Source organism: Hemitrygon akajei, chromosome 21 (assembly GCF_048418815.1).
Source record: "Hemitrygon akajei chromosome 21, sHemAka1.3, whole genome shotgun sequence".
NCBI classification, from domain to species: Eukaryota; Metazoa; Chordata; class Chondrichthyes; order Myliobatiformes; family Dasyatidae; genus Hemitrygon; species Hemitrygon akajei.
Window position 1 is genome coordinate 44,829,409 of NC_133144.1, and position 24,875 is coordinate 44,854,283.

The 24,875-nt window shown below is 41.7% G+C and overlaps 1 protein-coding gene across 1 annotated transcript in view; it reads left to right on the forward strand.

Annotated features, from left to right (window-relative positions):
- synpo2lb (synaptopodin 2-like b) overlaps positions 1–23,234 on the forward strand; it is a 45,648-nt gene extending 22,414 nt beyond the window's left edge. The window contains exons 2-4 of the mRNA XM_073025323.1: positions 8,858–9,009; positions 9,806–10,671; positions 17,976–23,234. Coding sequence (XP_072881424.1) covers positions 8,858–9,009; positions 9,806–10,671; positions 17,976–20,593 — 3,636 coding nt within the window. The 3' untranslated portion in view covers positions 20,594–23,234. The remainder of the gene's footprint in view (positions 1–8,857; positions 9,010–9,805; positions 10,672–17,975) is intronic.
- The last annotated feature ends 1,641 nt before the right edge of the window (positions 23,235–24,875 follow it).

The following is a 24,875-nucleotide window of genomic DNA, read 5'->3' on the forward strand; positions in this document are numbered from 1 at the left end:
TCATCAGTGCAGTGGCTGGAACCATTTTGGTGATGGCATGAGGTGTGTTGCAGTATGTCAGCAAGAAAGTGCTAAGGCTTCCCTCTGAAGTTTTGAGGGCTTGTTTCATTGTCTGTATGAATCATTCAGCAAGGCAATTAGTGGCTGGATGATATGGTCCTGGCTTAATGTACAGAATCAATTTGCTTCCATAAGTGCCTTAATTTCTTCAGACAGGAGAGTTGTGGGCCATTGTCACTTACAAGCTGTTGAGCAAGCCAAAAATGGCTAAAGGTAGAATGTAGCTCCTCAGTGAATTTTTTAGATGTGGTACACTTTATGATGGCAATCTCAGGCCACTTACTATGTGCATCCACTACAACCAAGAATATGTGGCCCTGTATAGGTCCTGCAAAATCCTATGATGTGGTTCTTCAGGCCATTCTCATGGATGCAAAGGAGCAAGTTGAGGAACATTTCCCACTTGCTGATGTGGGCATGCTTTGGCCTTCTATCCAATGGTCACATTCAGTCCTGACCACCAGAAGTAGCTGTGTGCAATTTCTTTCATGCGAGCTACATACAATGTCCTGTATGCAGCTCGTTAAGGAATTGCTTTCTGAATGGTGGAAGAATGACAACATGGTAGCCCCATAGTAAGCATCCTATTTGGACTGTGAGCTCCTTCCATCGAGCCTGGTAAGGTTTCAATTCTATGGTTGGCTGTCCTTTCCATTCGTGAGTTACCATGACCTCATTTTAGATAGAACAGGGTCAGTATGTATGTGCTTCTGGACTTAAGCTGCAATTATTGGAGCTGTAGGTACTTCCTTGAAGTAAAGGGTCTCCTTTGGAGATGTCTGGATCATCCATCAGCATTTGAATGGTGCCTGGATCTCCTGTACTTTGTATTGTTCTGATGTGCAGAAAGTAACAGAGCCCAACGTTACATTTGGCAATGTTGCAGCAGCTATATTTCATCAGGAGTTTGAAGAGATTTGGTTTGTCACCTAAAACACTCGAAAACATCTATAGATATACTGTGGAGAGTATTCTGACAGGCTGCATCACCATCTGGTATGCGGGGGGGGGGGGGGGGGGAGCAACTGCACAGGACCGAAAGAAGCTACAGAAAGTTGTAAAATTAGTCAGCTCTATCTTGGGTACCAGCCTCCATAGTATCCAAAACACCTTTGAGGAGTGGTGCCTCAGAGAGGCAGCGTCCATTACTAAGGACCCCCATCACCCAGGACATGCCCTCTTCTCATTGTTATCATCAGGAAGGAGGTACAGAAGCTTGAAGGCAACACAGTCAGTGATTTAGGAACAGCTTCTTCCCCTTTACCATCTGATTCCTAAATGGATACAGAACCCATGAATGTTAACATTTAAAGAATATATTATTTCTGTTTTGCATTACTTTTAATTTCACTACTTAATATACATATATATATACTTAATGTATGGGGGTGATTGATAAGTTCGTGGCCTAAGGTAGAAGGAATCTATTTTAGAAAACCTAGCACATTTATTTTTCAACATAGTCCCCTCCTACATTTACACACCTAGTCCAGCGGTTGTGGAGTATATGAATCCCTTCTTTGTAGGAGTGGTCCACTGCAGGGGTGATTGATAGGTTCGAGGCCTAAGGTAGAAGGAGTTGAGTTATACAGCTCTGGTTACATGCACATGCAGTTCAACTCTTTGAGTGAAAATGCAGAAAGTTTGAAGTAAATAACTCATCTCCTTCTACCTTCAGCCACAAAGTTAACATTCACCCCATGGTGTGGACCACTTCTGGAGGTCCAAGATGCCGACTTATACAAAGAAGGGATCCATATGCTCCACAACCACTGGACAAAGTGTGTAAATGCAGGAAAAATAAATGTGCTAGGTTTTCTAAAATTGACTCCTTCTGCCTTAGGCCATGAACTTATCAAACACCCCTTGTAATTGATTTACTTATTTATTTTTTCTTTCTGCATTATCATGTATTGCATTGAACTGCTGCTGCTAAGTTAACAAATTTCAAGACACATGCCTGTAATAATAAACCTTATTCTGATTCAACTAGCAGCCAGGGAATTGATGCCCGCAAGTCAGGGGGTGATGTTCCGTCAGTAATGTAAATCATTGACCAAAGACAATTGCGAGTGCTTCCTGCTCAATCTGGGCATTGTAGCCTTCTGCCTTGCTTAGTGTCCTTGATGCGAAAGCGATTGGACACTCATCACCCAACGGCATGATGTGTGAGATAACTGCCCCCACACCACAGGGTGATGTATCGCAGAACAACTATGGGCAATGACACATTGACATGGGTATGTGCTTCAGATTGTGACAAAGCTGCTTTGGCCTTTTTGAAAGCCTCTTCACAGCAATCTTTCCACAGCCACTATGTTGATTTATTTAAAAACTCACGTAGTGGTTTCAACATGTTAGCCAGGTTAGGAACAAACTTAATGTAGCGTGTTAGTAGTCCTAAGAAAGATCTTAATTGACTTACATTCTGTGGTGATAGAGGCTCCATGATTACTTTCACCTTTGATGGTGCCTTGTGAAGCCCTGATTTGTCAACGACATGGCCCAAATTTCAACGGAAGGTTGAAAGAATTCACACTTGTCCTTCTGGACCCTTAGCCTATATTCCTTGAGCTTATTTTGATGAATAAGTCATCAAAATAGCACTGCACCCTTGTCAACCCGCTCAGAACCTGGTCCATTGCTTACTGAAAATATGCGAGACCCAAGGTGATGCCAAACGAAAATACCTGAATATCCCTTTGTGAGTCACCATGGTCAATAGTTCCTGAGACTCTGGCTCCACATACCTCCTTAAGTCAATCTTACTAAATGTCTGTCCTCCAGCCAGTCCTGCAGGAATGTCATCAAAGAGGGGAAGAGGGTACTGTTCAGCTGTAAGATCTGGATTAATCGTTACCTTGGAGTATCCACAAAATCTTAAAAACCCATCCCTTTTTAGGACAGGAACAACTGGAGTTGCCCATTTACTCACACACACTGGTTCCAATAATTTACTCCGGATTGTCTTTCCAATTCAGCCCGACCTGTGGTTTAGACTGTGAGATCATAGGAGCAGAATTAGGTTATTTGGTCCATCAAGGTTGCTCCGCTGCTTCATCATGGCTGATCCATTTCCCTCTCAGCCCCTTTCTCCTGCCTTCTCCCTATAACCTTTCACGCCCTGACTAGCCAAGATGCTATCAAACTCCGCCTTAAATACACTCAATGGCCTGGCCTCCACAGCTCACTAAGGCAAAGAATTTCACAGATTCACAACCCTCTGGCTGAAGAAGTTCTTCCTCATCTCCATTATAAATGGACATCCCTCTATTCTGAAACTGTGTCCTCTGATTTGAAGGCATATAGAACAGGTCTTACCTTCAGGCATTTGAGTAAATTTACTCTGGAACTGAATCTTTGTGATGTGTCAGGCTTAACAGTGATTCCTTTCATCCAGGCCAGTTCTCTCTTGAAAACTTCTGCGTGTTTCTTCAATACCTCATGTAGACCAGTGCTCTCAACAATCAAGTGCACCTTGTGCCAGTTCAGTTTGAGCTGCGTCAGCCACGAGTGGCTCAGAAGTGCTGGATAACTACGTTTAACTATGTTCTCTGTTTGTTGATCTCCACTGTAACATGTACTACTCCTCTCACTGGAATAACTTTACCAGTGTAAGTCTTTAAAGTCAACATTGTTCCTTCTAGGGTAAGATGTTGCAATTTCTTCTCGTAAACTATCTCCGAAACCAGAGATACTGCAGCACCTTGTCCACCTGCATGGTCACTGTGGCCCCATGCAACTGTGGGTTACCCAATAGCTGCCTTTGTGTCCTGAAACAGATAAAACATACAAAGCTTTTTCAACCACAGAGTGAGAGTCATTCAGTCCATCCTCAGTATGGTCCACCTTGTTCAAGTGTTTCTTCTTGTTTTTCCAAAAGTCATTTTTCTTTATGACAGTGTTTTTGGTTGACAGTGTCTTTTTACTTTTACAGGCATGTTCAATACGCCACAGCTTCAGCAATCTAAATCCTTATACCAGCATTCTTTTGCTGAATGCCCGGTTTTATCACAAGGGTAAAATTGATTATCAATAGGTTTCTTATTCTTAAAGTCAGAGGAAATTCTATAAACTTCTATATGCTTTAGCTATTCTTTAGCTGCCATTTCCATAGATGTACTAATCTCAGTGACCTATCTGTAATGTTTGTCTGTCTTCTGTAAGCAAATGTTTCAGGATTGCTTCACCGCACAGACCACATATGAGTCTACACGTAATGTGTCATTCAGCAAAGGTCCAGTGTACAGACAATTGCTTCAGCACTGCCACAGACTGTGAAATAAGCTCACCTTCTTCTTGATTCCTTTTATGAAATCTAACCCACTCAGCAATAATCAAAGGTTTAGGTGAACAGTGGTCCTTTAAGACTTTAATTATGTCCTCATAAGGCTTATTGTCAGGCTTAGCAGGTTGAACAAAACTGCCTAATAAAGTAAACATTTTTGCATCCATCACAGTTAGAAAAGTTGGAGCATGATATCATCTGAAATTTGATTTGCCAATGCAAAACATGCAAATCTTTCAGTACATGAACTCCATTGCTCTGTAGATTCATCATACAGCCCCATACTTCACAATTTTCAAACGCAATCCTTGTCCAGAAAAGTTAATTAGTCTTACTCATCTCTCCCTCTCCCTCTCTTAGTTGTTTTATTTAACCATCCCATTCTTGTTCTCTCCTCTCGGTTTCTCACTCATCACACTACCAGGCCCTGTTTCTTTTGCTCACCCATATTACACAGCGGTACACCAGTGGCGTTGCACACGGACATTTCTTGCCGAAGGGAACACAACATTAAACATTACATGAGGATTTGTGACTTTGTCACCAATTGTTATGTTTGTCATACTGGGAAGCCAGGTGGCCATGAATAACGCACCTGAGAGACAGAGAGGTGAGAAAAGCTTGACAGCAACCCATAAGGGTCAAAATATGCATTCATGTTCCACTTAAATATTTCACCTTTCACTCTTAAACCATGGGATCAAGTCTAGTCTCACCCAACCTCAATGGAAAATGCCTGCTTACATTTACTCTATCTCTACCCCTCATAATTTAGCACACCTCTATCAAATCTCCTCTCCTTCTCCTACGCCCTAGAGGGAATAAAATTCTAACCTATTCAACCTTTTCCTGTAACATTCTTGATAATGTTAAGCTTGTCTACACAGTCAGTAACATTCCTGCCTGAACTTAAGAGTCATTTTTAAGTTGTACATCTTCTCACAAAGCTGCCAGTGAGTGGTGCAATCTAATCTTGAGATCAGTCCAAGATTGATTTTCCCAATCAATCCATCAAAAAAAAACAAGATTATTAGATTACGGTTTATGGGAGGTTACAGTACACAAATAGGCTGATGCATTTCCTATGTTACAGAAATGCCTACACTTGTAAAGTATGTCAATCACTTTGAGACATCCTGAGGCTGTCAAGATACTGGGGGAAATGAAAGAACTCCAGTACAAATCTCTTTCTGCTGCTCACAAGTGTTTCACTAGAATTACATTCAATGACCACTTTATTAGGTACATCTGTACACCTGCAAATATCTAATCAACCAATCATGTGGCAGCAACTCAATGTATAAAAGACATGCTGAAGAGTTTCAGTTGTTCAGACCAAACATCAGAATGGGAAAGAAACATGATCTAAGTGACTTTGACCATAGAGTGATTGTTGGTGCCATTCTTGGCATTTTAGGATCTCAGAAACTGCTGATCTGAGATTTTCAAGCACACAGTCTCGTAGAGTTTTCAGAGAATGGTGTGACAAACAAAAACATACAGTCAGTGGCAGTTTGATGGGTGAAAACACCTTGTTAAGAGAAGTCAGAGAAGAATGGCTGGAGTGGTTCAAGCTGACAGGATGGCGACACATGTTACAGCAGTGATGTGCAAAATAGCATCTCTGAACACACCACACATTGAACCTTGAAGTGGATGGGATAAAGCAGCAGAAGACCATGGACGTACACTCAGTAGCCACTTTATTCAATGCAGGAGGTAATAAAGTGGCCACTGAGTGTACTTTCTTGTTAAATCTTTTTTTTTGCCTGTGATCTCTAGTTCTCAAACACTCCATCAAAGCTGACCACCATCAATTCTGTCCCCATTCTTTGTCATTGTCTATACTTCAGTCTAATTTGCCTTCATCTTCATCCATTGTAGAATGCCTCTCTTATTTATTCATGTCACTGTAGTTTCTCCTACTGGAAACCAAACTTGCAAATCTGGACATTCTCTGCGTCTGCAACACCCTGAGAAATCTCTTCCCTTGATTGACAGCTGCCAGTGGGATTTGCTTAATTTTTGGACTACAGGATTAGGGTAGTTTATGAAAAGTGAAATATTATTTATATGAAGTAATTCCATAAATTATTTCCAAACTTCAGAACAAAAATCAGTTAGCATTACTTGGATTTTTATGCTGCAAAATTTCATAGGTCAAACAGCACCCATCAGAGAGAAAAGTTATCCAAGGAAATATCTTTGAAATAAAATATTAAAGCTGTTTCTCTCACCACAGAGGCTACCTGATTGGCTAATGATTTTCAGTATTTTCTGTTACATTTCTAGCATCTGCAGTGTTTTGTCTCTGAAATTTTAGGCTGTACAGCAACAATAAAATACAAATTTCTGATCATCCCAACAGGCTTCAATTGTCATAGAGAAGTACAGCACAGAACTGAGTCCTTCAGCCCTCCAGGTCTATGCTGACCATTTTCCATCTAAACGCATTTGCCCACATTAGGTCCATATCCTTCTGTGCCTTGTCTATTCAAGTGCCTGACTAAATGGTTCCTAAACATAGTCCTTCTATTTGATTCCACCACCACCTCTGGTGGTGCATTCCAGACATCAATCACTCTATGTAAACAAAATTGTTTGATCTTTATTTCAGTCCTGATGCACAAACAACAGTCATCTTTTGATATTTCACCCACTTGCACTGTTTGATCAAGGGCAAACTATTCAATAAAGTCATCACGTCCAACCTCGATGTAATCCTCCCCCAATAACTATGTCAGAAGTCATAGAGTCACAATCAGGATCTGGACTATGACTAATATTCCCTGCTGCTATATCTGGAGAGAGTTGTACTGCTTTCGTTATCAATTATCTGAAATCTGGTGTCATATAATCCAATAAGTCATCTAAATCTCATTGTCCTCACTGTCTCTAGCTATAGGAATCTGAATTCTACATTACACTAACATCCCTTTTTTTCTGTTGGCACCAGATTGTTTTTCTGTGAGTCAGGAGATGTTAAGGGAAAACAAATAACACAAAATGTTGGAGGAACTGTGTTGCTCATGCAGCATCTATGGAAACATGAGGTTTAGCTCCATCAGCCTGACAATGGCTTCATCATGACCATAGGGTGAAGGTGGTTCACTAAGCAATTACCTATTCTACACTGCATCTCATTGATGTAGAGGACATCACATTAAATACAGTAGGTGACCTTGACTCGCCTCACCTGAATGGATTGTTTGAGCCCTGAATGGTGGCGAGGGAGGAGGTGAATGGGAATGTGTAGCACTTGTGCCGCTTGCAGGGCTAAGTATCAGGAGTGAACCCTGTGGAAAGCAGAGAGTGGGTGGGGGGGGGGGAGGAGAGGTAAAGGTGTACTTAGTGGTACCTCAAATAAATAGTTGACATTTCTTTAACCTGACAAGCTTCAAGTCATTTTGATTCTTTAAGTATATCAATATTCTGCAATGACCTTGTTCAGCCTAGATGGGTTTTGAAGACACTTGTCAATTAATTTTGAAAAGATCAGTAATTCACATAAAAGCAAGCCAACAGGATTGTTGAAAAATGGAAATATTCCTGATTGTGTACAATCAGTCACTGGTAGCAATTTCTCAGCTCGGACTGACCTCACCTCTGAATGATGAGTTTGTTCATGTTGACCTACTATTTATACTTCCAGGATAGTTGGTAATCTAGGAAAAAATTACAAATGTTTTTAGAAGTGATTGTGCTGTGCTCAAGTCTTTACTTAAGTGCAGTTGTATATTGGCAAATGAAAAGCTTAGGCATGGACCAACACAATTGGATAATGGATTATAATGCAATGAATAAATGTATATATTTGTAAAAAAGTAATTATATACTTAAAATGCAATTTTATTAATACAGCAGAAAATAAATTTTTACAAAATTGAGCATTTTTAATCATTTTTTGACACAATTCTTAATAATCAAAGTTGACTTTATGAATTCAATTTAACCATTTATTGGCTTCATTGGTGTACAATGGTCACAATGGAATAAATTAAATAACATTAATACATTTTAAGTACATATTCAGAAAGGAACTAATGATGTGTTTTGTGCCTTTGTATTTCTAAGAGCAGCCTGAATTGGTGCAATTTTCAGCAATGTGTAATGATATCAAACTACCTCCCACCCCGCAGATGAAGGGGTTTGGCCAGTTTTCTGGCTGAATTTTAGAACAACACATTAAAAACCAGCTTCACTTGCTGAAACTCATTTGGCATTGGGTGCACTCCTACTGGAAAATTCTCAGTATTTTATTCTGGATTGGCTGATTGTATTGCTCTAAAAGTAGCAGCCTCGCCAAGCATAGATCATGTCTGGCTGAATGAGATGACAAATTCATTTTTTCCAAGTAAAACTTTAGCAGCTTTTTGTTCCATGAAATTAAAATTCATTTGTTTCATGTGAAGGGGATAAAAATGGTGTAAAATAATGAAGTTAGCACACCAGCACAATTCCTAGAAATGGGGCCTCAAATCACAGAACTTCTTAATTGGCTTATTCCAGGTGCGGAAGCGAGGGAAAGCTTGTAGAGGTGGGCTACGTGAAAATGATATCCTATTGACTATCAATGGAAGATCTTGCAGTGGAATTTCACATGCAGATGCCATGAACATCATTGATTCTTCTGATGGGACACTGCGCATCTGGGTCAAGAGGTACCAAATACGAACCATGCAGATAGCTTAAAAATGAGTTCTTTATAAAAATATTTTATACTCCTTTGATGTTTAGATGCTTGGGAAACCTAATTAATTTGTGTTAAATGATAAAGGAATATGATACATATTCAGAATATGAATGATACATATTCAGTAAATGCAGAGATGTTATTCCACTTGGTGGGGAACCCAAAGCCCCTCAGTGCAATAGTGGCGAGATATTTCTTATGGATCCTGTCCCTTGTCTCTATTTCAGGCACATTAACCTAGCTAAGCACCAGCATGAAGCCAAGATGGGCTTATGATGCATTCATAGCTGAACGCCATACTTACATGTACTGGCCAAGTTCCCAGTGGTTAAATAATTGAAGCACAATGTGTCTCTGGAGGAATGTTGAACCCCTCTGGCTTAGAGAGGCATTGGTGGGAATGAATCATCAAGTGTAGTCAAGGCTGAGAATCTCTGAGATATATTTGGAAGATATGGGGAAAGCAGGGATTATGGGAATCAAACAGGAAGGGTAAGGGTTGGATCAGACTGGAAGGAGTTATGTGACCAACTGCAGCCTCTACCCAACAACCTTCCTAGAGATTCCTATATTCATTCTATAAGTGTACCTATGTGAGCTGGCAGAAAGGGATGAGGTGGAGGGACTTTGGCACTTGCTGGGACGTCCTTGCCCACTTATCTCATATAGACCCGTGAGATGCCAGTAATCCAGGAGGGTGCAGGTCCATCCAATGCTCAATTGTTCCTAAACTCCTGATCCCAGTAACCTGAATCCTCTTCTAGGATTACGTCCAGCCCGGCAACTGGCAGCTTTCAATCTGAGGACAGCCTCGCCACCGCCCCCCGTGCACGGAGCCAAGACACTTCAAAAGCCCCCCGGCAGATGCCTGAACCCCCCAGTGTGAAGCAGGAAGCGGCCAGCGGCGCCAGAGGACTCAGGAGTCAGCTTGAGAGCTACACTTCGCCCCCGGACAGCGAGGCTTACTACGGCGAGACCGACAGTGACGCGGATCACCCTGCGAGCGAGAGGCAGCGAAGGCAGAGGCGGCGCTGGCCTGGTCCCCGACCCCCGGTGCGGGGATCGGCCGACGAGGCGTCGGAGCAGAGCGAGTACGACAGCGCCCCGGAGCACGTCTGGAGCCCCCTGAGCCCCTTGTCGCCGGAACCAGGAGCGCCCTCCCGGCTGGAGCCTACTAGCCTCACCCAGGGGGCGATCCCAAGGATGTTTCAGCCTCGGAAGGTGGAAGCCAAGATTAACATTTGGCAGCCCAAGGTGGAGGTGGCCACATACCCTAAGCCTAGCCTCACCCAGCCCATTTCCACCCCCGCCAGTCTCACCCACCCTATTTCCAGCAACCCAGCAACTAACCCCTCCTATCCCAACTTGAACCCCACCTATGCCAGCAACTGGTCCGCCCAGTCCAGCGGTGAGGACAACGCCCTGCGACAGGGCAACTTGGGCACATCGGAAGCTGATAGCGGGTTTCAGGAGGTACCCGCCCACGCTGGCTCACCTGAGCAGAAGCTACTGCCGGCCGCCGGCGTGCCCAGCCTGAGAGAGACGCAGTTGGTGCCCATGGTGGGCCCAGTCAACAACCCCGTGGATGAGGCGCTGACGACCACCTACAAACAGAAGGCCAGGCAAGCCAGTAAGTTTTTTTTTGATACCTTCTAAGACGACCTTAAAGTGATTTAAAACCCTGGTGTCTCTCCTGATTTGTTCTGTGTGCTGCTATTTAGTGGAACATGAGCAGGGAAAAGGTCTAAAGGATATGAGGTCAACTCTCTGAAAAGCGCCTAAGTTGCTATCTGTTACTTGATAGTTTAAGTGATGTCATTGTAGGTGGGACAAGACTAAAACAGTTTTAACATGCCGACTGTGATAGCTAGTTGATGTTGACATAGATTTTTTCTCTCTCTCTAGTTGCCTATAATGATGTGAACCTTTAAAGCTTATGGAATAAAATAGAATTCTAACTGATCGTAAAATCACCTAACACATTAAAGTAATTAGCTTCAAAACTAATTACTATTTTGGGATGTGGGTAGTGGTGATGTAAGCAGTGTGCATATACACACACACACTTTGGAAGTGAGGCTTTGTGACTGATAGTCATGGGCTTTGAGAAATGCAGATCAGGGCAGTAAGGTTAAGGGCTTTATAAGGAATTTTAGAGTGCTGGATTGCAATGATGTGTAGAGACAGGGGGAAGGGAGTGGGGAAATGCATTGACAGAAAATCAAAGGCTGAGCATGGGGTTGAGACTTGAGGAAGTCGTTTTTAGTACATTGCAATGCCATCAAGGAGAGTTACAGATAAAGAGGCATATCTTGTCTAATGCTCATGAACTGCTGACACCAATGACCTATTTAAGCATCTCATATTTAAAATTAAACATGCCTTAAATTCTATATGGAGACAAGAATTGCCCTGTTGAAATTAGGCACTACTACAATTTGCAGATTTTTTTTCCATTGGGAACAATTTATAGATTCAAAGTATATTCAGCATTTGACTATGTTTACCTGAATTTTGAAACGTTTTCTTGCTTATCCCAAAGTTGAGGCAATGAGAAGTATTTCTATGACGTCTTTGTCAGAGGCTTTGTCACATTCATTCTTGTGTCAATTGCCACAATATGTTTTTTTTTGGTGAACTATCTTTTGTCCTGGAAAAAAATCTCCTGAAGGTCAGTGTGAGCGCAGACAGATGCTTGTTTCCATCACAGAAGTAGTTGGTATGTAACCGGGTAAAAATAGTAGAACTGACAGAAGTTCTCAACCATCCTTTTGTCTGGTCTGACAAGGGGAGTAAAAAGCGATAGAGAGCTTGGCAGACTTACAGTCTTGGCCTCAATCCAGTCTGTGACAGATTGTCTATGGAATTGAGAACACAGATTATTAGTCCAAGTGCTATCAGAATGCAACGATCACAAACTCAATCAGAAAAGAACACCAGCAACCATCAAATTTATGCAGGTATTTGAATGTGTATGTATATTTGAATGCGTTAGCTGATTTACGATGAATTCTGGACTGTGTATAAAAGTCTTGCAACCAAAGTTGGTTTCATGCCTATAATCTAAAGTAAGATGGAAAGTCAGAATTTCAGCACAATGTTATTTCATTTGATGTGTTTTAATTGTTTAGCAAAAAGATATGGAAATTTTAGTTTCTTCTTGGATATTCTTTACTGAAGAAATAGATGTACAAAAGGTATGGTATATCTTACCTGGTTAGAAATAACAGAGATACTGTTTCAAAACTGCCAATTGAAGGTCTTTGCATTGCAAATTAACACAAATAATCACTCTGTGAAACTTTGTTTGTGGAGGTTTATCTCTGAGACAGCAAAGAAAAAATCTGGCTTTTTTTCTGTACAGGGCCGTGTTATTGATACTGAACTGTGATAGTTATCAGTCACCAGTCTTTTGAACTGGTCGAAGAAAGGGGAGATTTTATTTCTAATTGGTAGCTGGTGTAGTAAAATTAATACGAGTATCTAAAAATTTGAGCATGAAATAATTTTCCCCTCCCAGTTTCATGGGGTTTAAATTTGACTTTTCCAAAAGTGAAGTATAAGTATCATTATTTATGGTGTTTGTCATTTTCATAATTAAATTGTGGGCTTCTTGAAATGATTTGCCCTTACATGCCTGATGGGAACTCTATATCGTTTGTGCATGGATGTAACATTCTCAATGCAGAGCTCCTTTGGAACATCTCAAGAAAAAACTGGACCAAGTTATCCAGGGAACAACACTCTTGGGACAAATATGTTTAACTTTCTAAACATTAACCCTCACAACCATAAGGCACTTTTATCCCCATAGTCCAAGATCCAAGTTCTAAAGCCCTCCAGCCTCTGATTCCCTTTCAATGGTCTGGACCAACCAAGGAAAAGATTGTGATCCAAATGGCTATTTAAAAGCCTCCCTTACAAATCACTGTATCCTGATAAAGCCTAAATCCTTGATCCAGTTATTCCCTGAGTTGCCACTGGAGGTCCCAGTTATCCTTCTTCTCCACTCTCACTGTCCACTCACTTGATCACTGTCCCTCAACTCTGGGCCCCGGTTCTTCTTAGCGATCTCTCACCGAGTTCTGATTCTTGCAGTTTCCATTCCTGGCCCTAATTCCAGACCCCATCACTGGCTTATGGCTTTGTGTCCTCTTCACCCATGGCCTTCATACACCCAGACCCATCTTCAGTTCCAAGCAGCTTTCAGGTACATGTGCCCTGATATGTTAATCATCTGGGTACACTAACATTGTGTTTTGCCTCGTATTTCACTACCACTGGAGAGTTTTAGCTTCCAGCAGCGCAGCCCAGGTTTGCTCATTTCATATCAGTGCTTTAGGAAAATCAAATGCTGGGTTGGCCAAAAATAAACAAATATATGAAGATTACTTGGATTAAGTGTTTCTGGAACCTTTTCAGTAAGTTTATCAGAAATGAAATTTTCTGAACCTGTAACAAACAGAAATGTTTCAATGCCTTAGTTCCCACATATGTCAATAGTCATTAGATACAACTGTTTGTGCGAAACACGTCAGCACCTGTCACCATGATACAATAAACTGGTATGTTATAGAATAAACTGAGATTACTTCATCACAAGGTCAGATGAAAAGATAACAGTAACATTTTAAAGCACAGAATCAGAGCTGTGTCTTGGTGATATTTATGACCAACTTGCTGTAGAATGATTTTTCCTTAATTATCTCAGAAGATTAATTAATGTAAACTTCCAGTCTGTTGACATTCATCCATAACTTGTTCATATTCCTTTATTTTGTTATCTGTGTGTCACTACAATGCCAGCATTTATTGCCCATCTGTAATTGTCCTGGAGGCGGAGATGATGAGCCACTTCCTTGATCCATTGTACCCCTTCTGATGAAGATGCTGTCAGTGAGGTTGGGGAGGGAATTCTAGGATTTAGACCTACCAACAATGGACAACCACTGATATAATTCCAGGTCAAGATGCTGTATGACTTGGGGAGCTTTCATGTAGTTGTGTTCCCGTTGTCATTCCTAGCATTAGAGGTCACGGGTTCGCTAATTACTGTTGGAGTAACCTAGGCAAATCATTCCAAATGACTTTATAAATATACAAACTTAAGAGGCCTGAGAGGTTAAAATACAGGATGGTGGACAGGATTCAAATTAAGCAGAGTGCTATGCACTTGATGATACTGAGCTTCTTGAGTGTTGTTATTCAATTGTAGAAAGGTGTCAGAATGTAAGTTACTGTATAATACCTATTCAGTCATCCATTTGTAGTTACCATACTTATGTGCCTGGCCCAGTTGGATTTCCGACCACTAGTGACTATCAGAATGTAGATGAAATGGAACTGAGAGATAGCATTGTCATCAAAGATCAAGGGGTAGGTTGACTTGTTGGTGCTGAGCATTGTCTGGCACTCTTATGGTGCAACTGTTACCTGCCATTTACTGCTATCCAAGTTTGTATCAGGCATGGAGGCGTGGACTGCTCTATTTGCTGAGGAGGTACAAAATTTGACAAAACATTGTCAAATTATCAACCTGTTGATCATCATATTGTCCAGATATCCCATGGCTTAGTATAAATGAATAATGGTCACTGATGAAGATGCTGAAGATTCTAGCTCTAAGACAAAGCCCCAGGAACTCCTGCAGTGAGGCCTCAGGGCTGAGGTGACTGACCTCCAACAATTACAACCATCTTATTTAGTGTGATGCAAGACACGAGCTATCAGAGTGCTTTTCTCCTTGATAATCATTCACTTCAGTTTTACCATGATTCGGATGCCAGATTTACTGCCTTGGTGCCTAGAGCAAATGCTGTCACTAGACCCCTAAAATTTGTCTGCATGCTTGGACTAAGTTTATGTTGAGATATGAAGCCAAGCAATCCTGGTGAAATCTAGACTGAATGCGAGCCAGTAGGTAACTGGAGAGTATGTACCTCTGGGTAGTTCTTTTAGAACAAGCACTAGTTATGAACATCCTTGCAGTGAGGCCTCATAGGTTGTCAGCGTTTGATCATCTACAGAGAGGGAGTCACTGACCTCTCAAAGCTATTCCAACTTCTAAACGAGAGTGATGTCATAATCTTCACCTTCCTGGATGAGTTAACTTCCAGGAATGCTGAAGAAGTTTGATACTATCCAAGGCAAAGTACCCATCCATTACTTTTTCATCCCTTCCACTATTCTAAGGACTTACACCTTCCAATACTGGAGCACTGTGGCTGTAAACTGTCGTTCCTTGGCAAGGATTCTTTGGAAGCACCTTCCAACCGGAGTCTTTACCTGGAAAGTCAAGGATAGCAGGTGACTGAGAGCAGCACCACTCCCAAACTCTCTGTCAAGTCATACATGAAACTTCACTGGGGAAAACACTGAAACTTCTTAAAAGGCACCTTCATGGATTTCAATGGTTTAAAAATGAAACAACTCACCATTATCTCCTCAAGGGCAATTTGGGATGGGTGATTTAATGCTGGTCTTTTCTGCTATGCTTGTATCTGAGGAACATACTTACTGAACTCCCATTGCATTTCACAAAAAGTCAAGGCCAGGCATTGCTTTCAACTGTAGGGCAGGAGATACTTTGACTAAAAAACCATCTTGTTATTTTACGATGAATTCTTCTCTGCATCCTTTTGCTGTTACTCCTTTCTTCCTGCCACTGATGCACTTCACTGTCCCCAGTGGGGAAATGTGGAATTGCAGAGAGATGCACTTCCAATTGACAAATTCTTTTCGAATACATAACCAAAGGATTCTGCAGATGCTGGAAATCTTGAGTGTCTTACTTCATTCCTCCTCCCTACTCCACCTAATCCACCTTCCCCTTCAGCTGTTCTTACCTACCATCTGCCAGCTTGTACTCCTTATTCTGTGCCCCCCCCCCCCACCTTCTTAATCTGGCTTCTTCCCCTTTCCTTTCCAGTCGTGATGATGGGTCTCAGGCTGACACGTTGACTGTTTATTCCTCTCCATAGATGCTGCCTGGCCGACTGAGTGCTACAGTAATAATAATAACTTTATTTATAGAGAACTTTTCATATAGATGATATAGTTCATAGTGCTTTACAATGGAATAAAAGTACAAAAATGAAAAAAAAACATGAAAATCAAATGCAAAAAAAAAAAAGAAAATATAAGACAATGAAGTTATATTGTTGAATTTTCCATGGGTGTGGAAAGGGTCGCTTACAATTTTCAGTACTGCTAAAACATTTAATTTTCAGAATGGGGCAGTACTTCGGACACAGGTTGTTAAAAGTAATGTTTTGTGTATAGATGCCTGAAATTTAAATAATTCATCTTTATGTTGCTGAATACAGGGTGATGTAGAATGAAGCAACTCCTGTGTGTAGTGTGACACTTGCTGCACAATCCTGGTTCAGGTAAGGTTGGTATAAGTGACAACACAATCAGATCATCCCTCCAGCATCTGTCTACCTTCGGAAGAGTGCAGCCATCAAGTATATAGGTCATCTGAGATTAGGACTCTGCATTGTTTCTTGCAGTAATCTGGTGTTGTATAATCCCATTTTTAATTTCTGCAACACTGTAGTCTGTTTGTTTGTTATTACAGCAAGGTAATAACAACCAGGTAATCCCTCTTAAAGTAGAAAATACTAAAGTTCTGGTGAAGGACATTAACTCTTTTTCTCTCTCAACAGATGCTGCCTGACCTACTGAATATCAACAACATTTCCTCCTTTTATTTTAAAGTGTCCAGCATCTTACGTTTTGTTTTGCTTTTTAGTCTCTATCAGTGATGTTTCTTGGGGATAAATATTGCCCAGGGCAGCGTGGAAGACTATACGACCATTTTTCTAAGTCCACCCGAGAGCATAGAAGGTTGAGCTTCACATCTGGAGCAACTGTAACAACGCAGTAAACCCTGAAGAGGCAATCTAGATTTAATGCTTTGGCTTTGGAGAGATACTTGAACCCAGAACCTGCCTCAGCCTATTCGTCAAAATCAAAGGGTCTCCATGCTTTCTCAAGCTGCTGCTTTGTTCCCAACTGGTGTTGATTCTCCTTAAAGACCAAAGCTTGTTTCACTCCTCTGCACTCCCTTCTTCATAGTCCTGGTCTGAGATTCTGTCCCAGAATCATAAGTTTATTAGCACCAACAAAAGTCTTGTAATTTGTGTTTTATGACAGCAATACAATGCAATACATAAAATTTACTATAAAATACAATAAGAAATATATATGTGTGTGTGTATATAAAGTGTGTGTGTGTATGTATGGTATAAACACACACACGTGTGTGTATATATATTTCTTACTGTAGTTTATTGTATTTCTATTTGTATTTCAGAAATCTGATGGTGGAGGGGCAGAAGCTGTTCCTAAAACATTGAACGTGTGTCTTCAGATCCTGTACTACCAGTCTGACTGTAGTAATGAGAAGGGGTCATGTTCTGTGTGGTGGGGGTATATATAGTGATGGAGGCATTGCCTTTTGAAGATGCCCTCGATGCTGGGGAGGCTAGTGCCCATGATGGAGCCGGGTGAACCCGTAACCATCACAACCCCAACCCAGCAGCTTTTCCTGATGCTGTGCAGTGGCCCGTCCATTGGATATGGTGATGTGTACTGTGAATGCCCCCCACAGTACATCTGTAGAACTATAACACTTGGCAATATCAGATTGTGTCAAGCATATTAAAAAAGCTAAAGAGATTTGATTGGTTTATTCACTTCTTGGTTAATGGATGCCATATTACTTTAGAATTTTGGTTAAACTAATGTAACAACACTGCAAGAATGTCGGAGAGACTTACTGCCGTCTTGAGCAAGACTGATAAAGGAAAACATCCTTTGGTGCTGTGGGATTATTTTGTTAAGCTTTAAACGAGGTTGCCTAATTCACTTGCATTTACAGCAATGTTTCAGAAGCCTGTTAGCTTATTCTTTTGTGTTCTGGCTTTGCAGAGCTACATCGGAGTGAAAGTGTGCAGGAGAAACAAGCCAAGGAAGCCAGGACAAAATGCAAGACCATCGCCTCTCTCCTCACCTCTGCACCCAATCCTCACTCGAAGGGGGTTCTTATGTTTAAGAAACGGCGTCAAAGGGCAAAGAAGTACACCCTTGTTAGTTATGGGAGTGTGGATGAGGAGAAGCAGAGCTTCGACGAGGACGGAGAGCTTCTGCCAACTAGTGAGTCTGAGTTTGATGAAGAGGCATTTTCTGATGCAAAAAGTTTGACGAATCAGTCAATGGGATCAGATTGGGACAGTTCTTACCTGGACATTCAGAAGCCCAAATCTGAGCCCCAGGGTTTAACTGAAACCAAAGGGAAAGGTGTGAGGTTGTTTGAACATCAGAGACAACGGGCAAAGGAGTATATATTGGAGGAACCTCCAATTCAGATACCAGACAGTCTACAGATGAAACCAAAGACAGAGGCTGAAGTGATGAGCTACACCACGACAAACCAAGACCAGACCTGGCCCAGGAGTACAACTGTGGGTGCTGGGACTCCAGCTTCAGATACGTTGAACTATTATACAGAAATGAATCTGTCGCCAAGGGTGCACACAGAGACCACTTTGCCAAGGCCAAGTGAACAGCACCGTTCACAGCATGTTGTACAAGGTTCTCCTTCCCTTCCTGGGGTGGCAAATTGGACAGCAAGACCATTCACTCCAGGATTACAGCAGAGCCATGTGAGCCCTTTGCACTCAGTCTCTGCTCCAGTGCTATATCGGCGTAGTACAATAAACGCAACACTTCCAAAGCCCTGGGAACAAACTACTGGGCAAAACAAACTAACCAAATCTTTCGCACATCCAACAGCACTGGTCTCCAGCCCAAATGTGAGTGCAGTCACACAATCTGAACCAATGAAAGCTTCAGCAGCAGTGGGAATGGAGACCCCTTATTTGCCAGCAGCTGCCGTGATGTCACTGCCATCTCCTGTGATGTCACCACCACCACCTGCAAAGGTGTCACAGAAAGCCATAGTGATGTCACCATCACACACAGTGATGTCACCTCCACCTACGGCAATGTCACCGCCGACGACTGTTGCTTTACTATCGAGTGCACCGAAGCCAGCAGAACACACAGTGATGCCATCACTACCCATGGTGACATCACCAAACACTGCAGCAGTGGTGTCACCAACCACGGTGATGTCACCACCAGCTACAGTGATGTCACCACCACCTGCAATGGTGTCACCACCACCTCCATCAATTACATCATTACTCACAGCCACTCCATATTCAGCACCTCAGGCTCCAGTCACCAGCACTGCTCTCTTTCGCGTTTCCTCAACACTGCTGCCACAGAGAGAGAGCGTTTCTGCAGTGAACACCTCTTCTGTTGGGGGCACTTCATCAACAGCTAGGGCAGGCAACCAGCCATTAGAGAGCTTGACCACGAGAGAGCAAAGAATTTCAGTGCCAGCCTCTAAAACTGGCATCCTACAGGAGGCTCGTCGCAGAAGCACCAGGAAGCCAATGTTTACACAGATTGAACAGAAAAAAGCCTCGCCGAACCCTGAGCTTCTTTCCCTGGTACAAAACCTGGATGAGAAAAAGCCAGACCATGCTGGAGCAGGATTCGAATCGGGCCCTGAGGAAGACTTTCTGAGTCTTGGTGCTGAAGCTTCCAATTTTATGCAGTCTCAGGCACGCAGACAAAGTATTCCCCCTCCAGTTGCCCCAAAGCCTTACTTAAAGCCTCAGCTAATTGGTGGTGGCTCTCTTGTGGTGAATGGAACCAACCCACCAGTAACCCTGCAGCTGAAGGGGAAGGGAGCGGAACTCTTTGCTAAGAGACAAAGTCGCATGGATAAATTTGTCATTGATTCGGTGCCTTCGAGCTCTCCTCAGTCAAGAGGACCATCTCCCACTCCTTCCCTTCCGGCCACATGGAAATATTCTCCCAACATCCGGGCTCCACCTCCGATCGGTTATAACCCCATTTATTCCCCGTCATACCCATTAGCAGCCAGCAAGTCACAAGCTGCATCAGCCTCCAAAACGGAGAAGAAGTGGAAGCCAACAAGCAACCAAAAGGTGGGAATAAAAGCCATTGATTTCATGAGACGTCAACCCTACCAATTAAATCCGGCCATGTTCAGTTTCGATGAATCCAATGTGAGATCACAGGGTTTGTCAGGAAGTGCTCCAAGTGTACCACTTGGCCAACAGTCCTTTGTCTCCACAAAGCAAGTTCCTGTGAAGACATCGAGAGCCTTTGAGATCAGACGCTTTTCCACCCCAGTGCCTACTATCACTCCCACAGTTATTGCCCCACGGTCAGCCACCACACTTGCTGAGCCCGTGTGGATGTCTGCACCCAATTCTCCGCCACCAGCATCACCCAAAGTATCTCACGGAAATGGACTGATTCAGGAATACGGGAGGGCACCTGGAGAAAGTCCAGAGGTAAGCTTAGAACCTTCACTGCTTCAGTTCCCATCTAAAGAAGATGTGCAAATGCAAAAGAAGTCATTGAACCCTGTCCCCAGGCCAAGGTTCTCGGCTGTGAGAGGTGGAAGCGGTCCTCATACATGGAGACCAGGGACAATCCAGGAGTGAAAGTATGTTTATATGCACTTTGATTCTGAGTGGATAGATGAAGATTTTCCAACAAAACAAGGACTCTAATCCCGAAAGGAAAGGAAGACTTGCATTTACGTATTATCTGTCTGGACCTCAGGATATACCAAGTTTTGTTAGTTTTGAAGTGTATCACAGCGTAGTAGGCAATGCAGCCAAGTTTTGTGTAAAGCAAGCTCCCATAAGTAGCAGTATGATAATGACCTGTTCTGGGGTTTTGTATGAGGGGTAGATTATTGACCCGACTCCTCAGAATTTCTCCCCAATATTTTTTAAAATAAGCACCATGCACCAAGTTGGATGAGGGAGTGGTCTCTGCAGTACCTCTGCTGGATCACAGCTCCTTCAATACCACACTGGCTTCAGTGTACATCATGCAGTCAAGTCTCTAAGTGGGACACAAACTCAGGATTTGTTGACACAGAGTCAAGAATTCTTCTCCTTAGATCTAATAAAATGCCATTCTAAACCCAAGTGATTATTCACATGGCCCTGTATTAAGGATTTACCAGCATATACAGTTGTGTTGCAATACCTGCAGGAATAAGTTTCCTTATATCCTTAAATGTATTGGAGTGAGATGGTGTCATTTTGAGGTCTCTCTGTGCATTGCTATAATTTACTGGAACCTATCCAAGGTTCTGCCTAATAAAACACAATCATCTTTCCCTACCCTGGATGTCTCCTTAGGAGAACAAAATGGAAGTGTAATGTAATGTTGGTTTCTTTTTGAAGGACTTTTCCTTGCACAGGCACACAAACACACACACACACTTTTATTTTATGGAGTGGTGTGGAATAAATGTACATTAAATTTCAAAACAACAAGCAGAAATTGCCAGGGCAATGGAAAGGATTTCAAGACAGAATATTTTTGGAGGAGTTCAGGAACTTAGATGTATTTCTGGTAGTAATATCTCACATGAGTTATAAATGATTGCACCAATTGTGGACATACAATAGAATTAGATTTTTTTTCTATGGTGAAATATACTGTAATAGTGACAACAGTTTGGAGGGTAAAGATAAACATCAGAAGAATCTCAGGAAAATCCGAAAAGAAATGGCCTGATCCTGCTTTCTCAGATAGATATTGTATCTACATTGAAGGAAACAGAATTAACTCTGGCACAACTCAGTTCAGACTTGTTTCCAAATTGATCTTCCATTTAAATAAAGGGTGAGTCGTCAACCATCTGGTACCATCCTTTTCAAGTAGAGTTAAGTATTTATTCATCAGCTGCGTAATAACACTTAGCTCTGAAGGATAAGTACAATATCTATCCACGGCATCATTTTAAATACACAGACATTGCTGATTGTAGTCACCTTCAGTCCAATTGGAGTGTAGACAACCTGACCAGATCACACAGGGATCAACAATGTACCAGACTTTGGATGTAAGCACTACCATATGTCAGGACGGAAAACATCTCTGTAAGTGTGTTGAAGCATTTCAGTGAGAGAATTCAAATTCAAATTCAAATCATCCAATTTTTTCCTGAATTAACTTCAGGAATGGCCAAGTATTGACTCTAGTTCTTATTGTAAGATAATGAGCTTACTCTTAAAGATAAACCTGCTTTTTGGATAATAGTGCAAAATGTGTAGTGTTAAGTGACATAGAACTGGCTGTACTTTCTGTGTTTGTAGCAAAACAACTAAGATGAATGTAGACTGGTTACATTATGAGGATATGAGCAGTTATAGACAGAAAAGGTGGAATTGATTGGAGATGTAGGGAAGATTGGATCAGATGAGACATGGATGATCTTGGTTTCTGTATGTAGTGATGGGAAGCAGAGTAAATGGAACTAGGGGTTAGTTCAATGATTTGAGCTGGTTTGGGTTGTAATGTCTGATAAGGCAAGGGTTAATCATTTGCAAAAGTTAATAATTTGCAAATGTTTTCTTCGTGCTATATTTTTTGACCAACCACTGAGAATTAAATATTTGAGTTTAATAGTGAAATTCTACACTTTTATTTGCAGTTTCACACAAAACTGCTAAGTGCCTTGATTATTAACATTGCCAGACTGAAGTTTGATATCAGTTTTGGCAAGTAAAGCTGCTGTAATTTGTAAGCCGTAAATCTCACATGCTTTAATTCTTCATCACCATTAAATTGCTTTCAGCTTTGAAGAAAATGAGCTCAGGAGATCAATGCTGGCTCAAGATCTTGTTTGAATTGCTCCCTTCATTGTAGTTTGTACAGTTGGGCTCTGTATAAACTTTCCAGCGATTACCAAAATAGAGATAAAGATAATAGAGACAATTACCAATGAAGAACCAAACTACTGAGTGCTCCTGGCACCTTTTGTTTTTAATTCTTAGTAATTACCATACAAAAGCACCTTTGCAGTGTTTGGGTGCTTTATTGGAGTGTCTTTGGGGTGAGAGTCGTCAGTAAGTGAATGACATGCATACCCGTTTTGGCTTTAGGGCACTTTGGGTACTGTAAGTGAAGCTCTGCACTTTACTAACACCAAATGATGTGCTTTATTTCTTGAAAAGTCTAGCCTTACTTTGTGCAAACTATACTCATTTATTGTGGTTTAAATGTTCAATTTGTGCTATGTTTGCTGATGTAAAATAATAAAATGTGAATCATTGATACATTTATGGGCTGCTGAAAGTTAAAATGTGATTTGTGGGTCTGGAGTAGATCGTAAATGCATCTCAAACATGCGGATGCCAGTGGGAATCATCTGGCTCTTGCCCAGGGAGCCGAATCCATGTCTTTTTAGGAACATCAACATGTCAAAACACAGACACAACTTTTGATCTTTCTTTTGGTAAGACTGTGAATCTTCCAGGGCTGTCTGGATTTTCCAAGAATTGAAAATCTCCTAGTTACTGATAGATGAAAAGCTGAGGGGGTGGGGGGAGGGAAATAATCTCAGAGCCAATAAAAATATGTTAATATATAGGAACTGATTATAAGGAGAGACTGAGCAAGCTAGGATTTGACTTATTGGAAAATAGGAGTATAAGGGATGACATTGTGGTGTTGTACAAAATCATGAGGGGCATAGATAGGATGAATGCATGCAGTCTCTTTCCCACAGTTGGGGAATCAAGAACATGAAGGGATAGATTTAAGGTGAAAAGAGAGGGATTTTTTTTAGGAATCTGAGGAGGTATGACAAGGTAAATGTGGAAATGTTTCAGCAAGTTGGAGAGTCTGGAATGAAGACACTTTGATTCAAGGTAAGGAAATAGTCATTTAAAATAGAAGCACGTGGAATTATTTTCTTGCAGAGGTTTGTGAACCTCTGCAACTCCCTACCCTCGAGCCGTGAAGGCTAGATCATCAGATGTACTTAAAGTGAAGATTAATACATTTTTGAAAGAACAGGGAACTGAAAACTATGGGGATTTGGCACATGGTACCAGTTGAGGTCTGGGTTCAATCAGCCATGACCATTCTGAATGGTAGGCCAGGCTTGATGAACCTTGTGGTTTACACCTATTCCTATTCTCTTGTGTTTTGGTTGTTGGGTGGGGTGACTGTTCAGCAAATGTTTTATCTTGGATGGGATTAAGTTTCTTGATAGTTAATGAACACATACAAATCTACACATGCAGAAAGTATTCTCTCCCAGTCCTGACCTATGAATGGTGGAAAGGTTTTGGGGAGATGATCACTGCAGGTTATCCAGCCCTCCTGGTCTATGCCTGCAGCTTTATTGACCTAGCAACAGGCTGTCCACTTGAATAATGGTCTGTAAGCATTGAGTCTAGCTCAGCCATTTTAGCGTATAGTCAGTGATGATGGTATAGGACTGTAACTAAATATAGACCTTTATGAACCCATTAGATTTATTGTGTTTAGATCTTTAATGAACTTGCATGAGAAACTGAATGTTCATGAGAATCCAAAATCATCCTTTAATGAACTTCATTGAGTTTTAAGATAGAGAAGTGTATGTTACAGTTGTACACTTCGTTGATGAGGCCGCATCTGGAATACTGAAGTCCACTTACCTAAAGATGGATATGGTGTCATTGGAGGCAGGCAAAGGAGATTCATCAGGCTAGTTTCTGAGATGAAATGGCTGTCCTATCAAGTCAGGCTTGACAGTTTGGGTCTGTGCTCCTTGGACTTCAGAAGAACGAGGGATGACCTAATTCAAACAAGTGTGATCCTAAGGGGTTGTGTCAGGCTAGATGTTGAGATGCTTTCTCTTGTGGGAGAGTCACAAACAAGTGAGCATATTTACAAGATAAGGGGCCTATCATGTGAAACTGAGATACATGG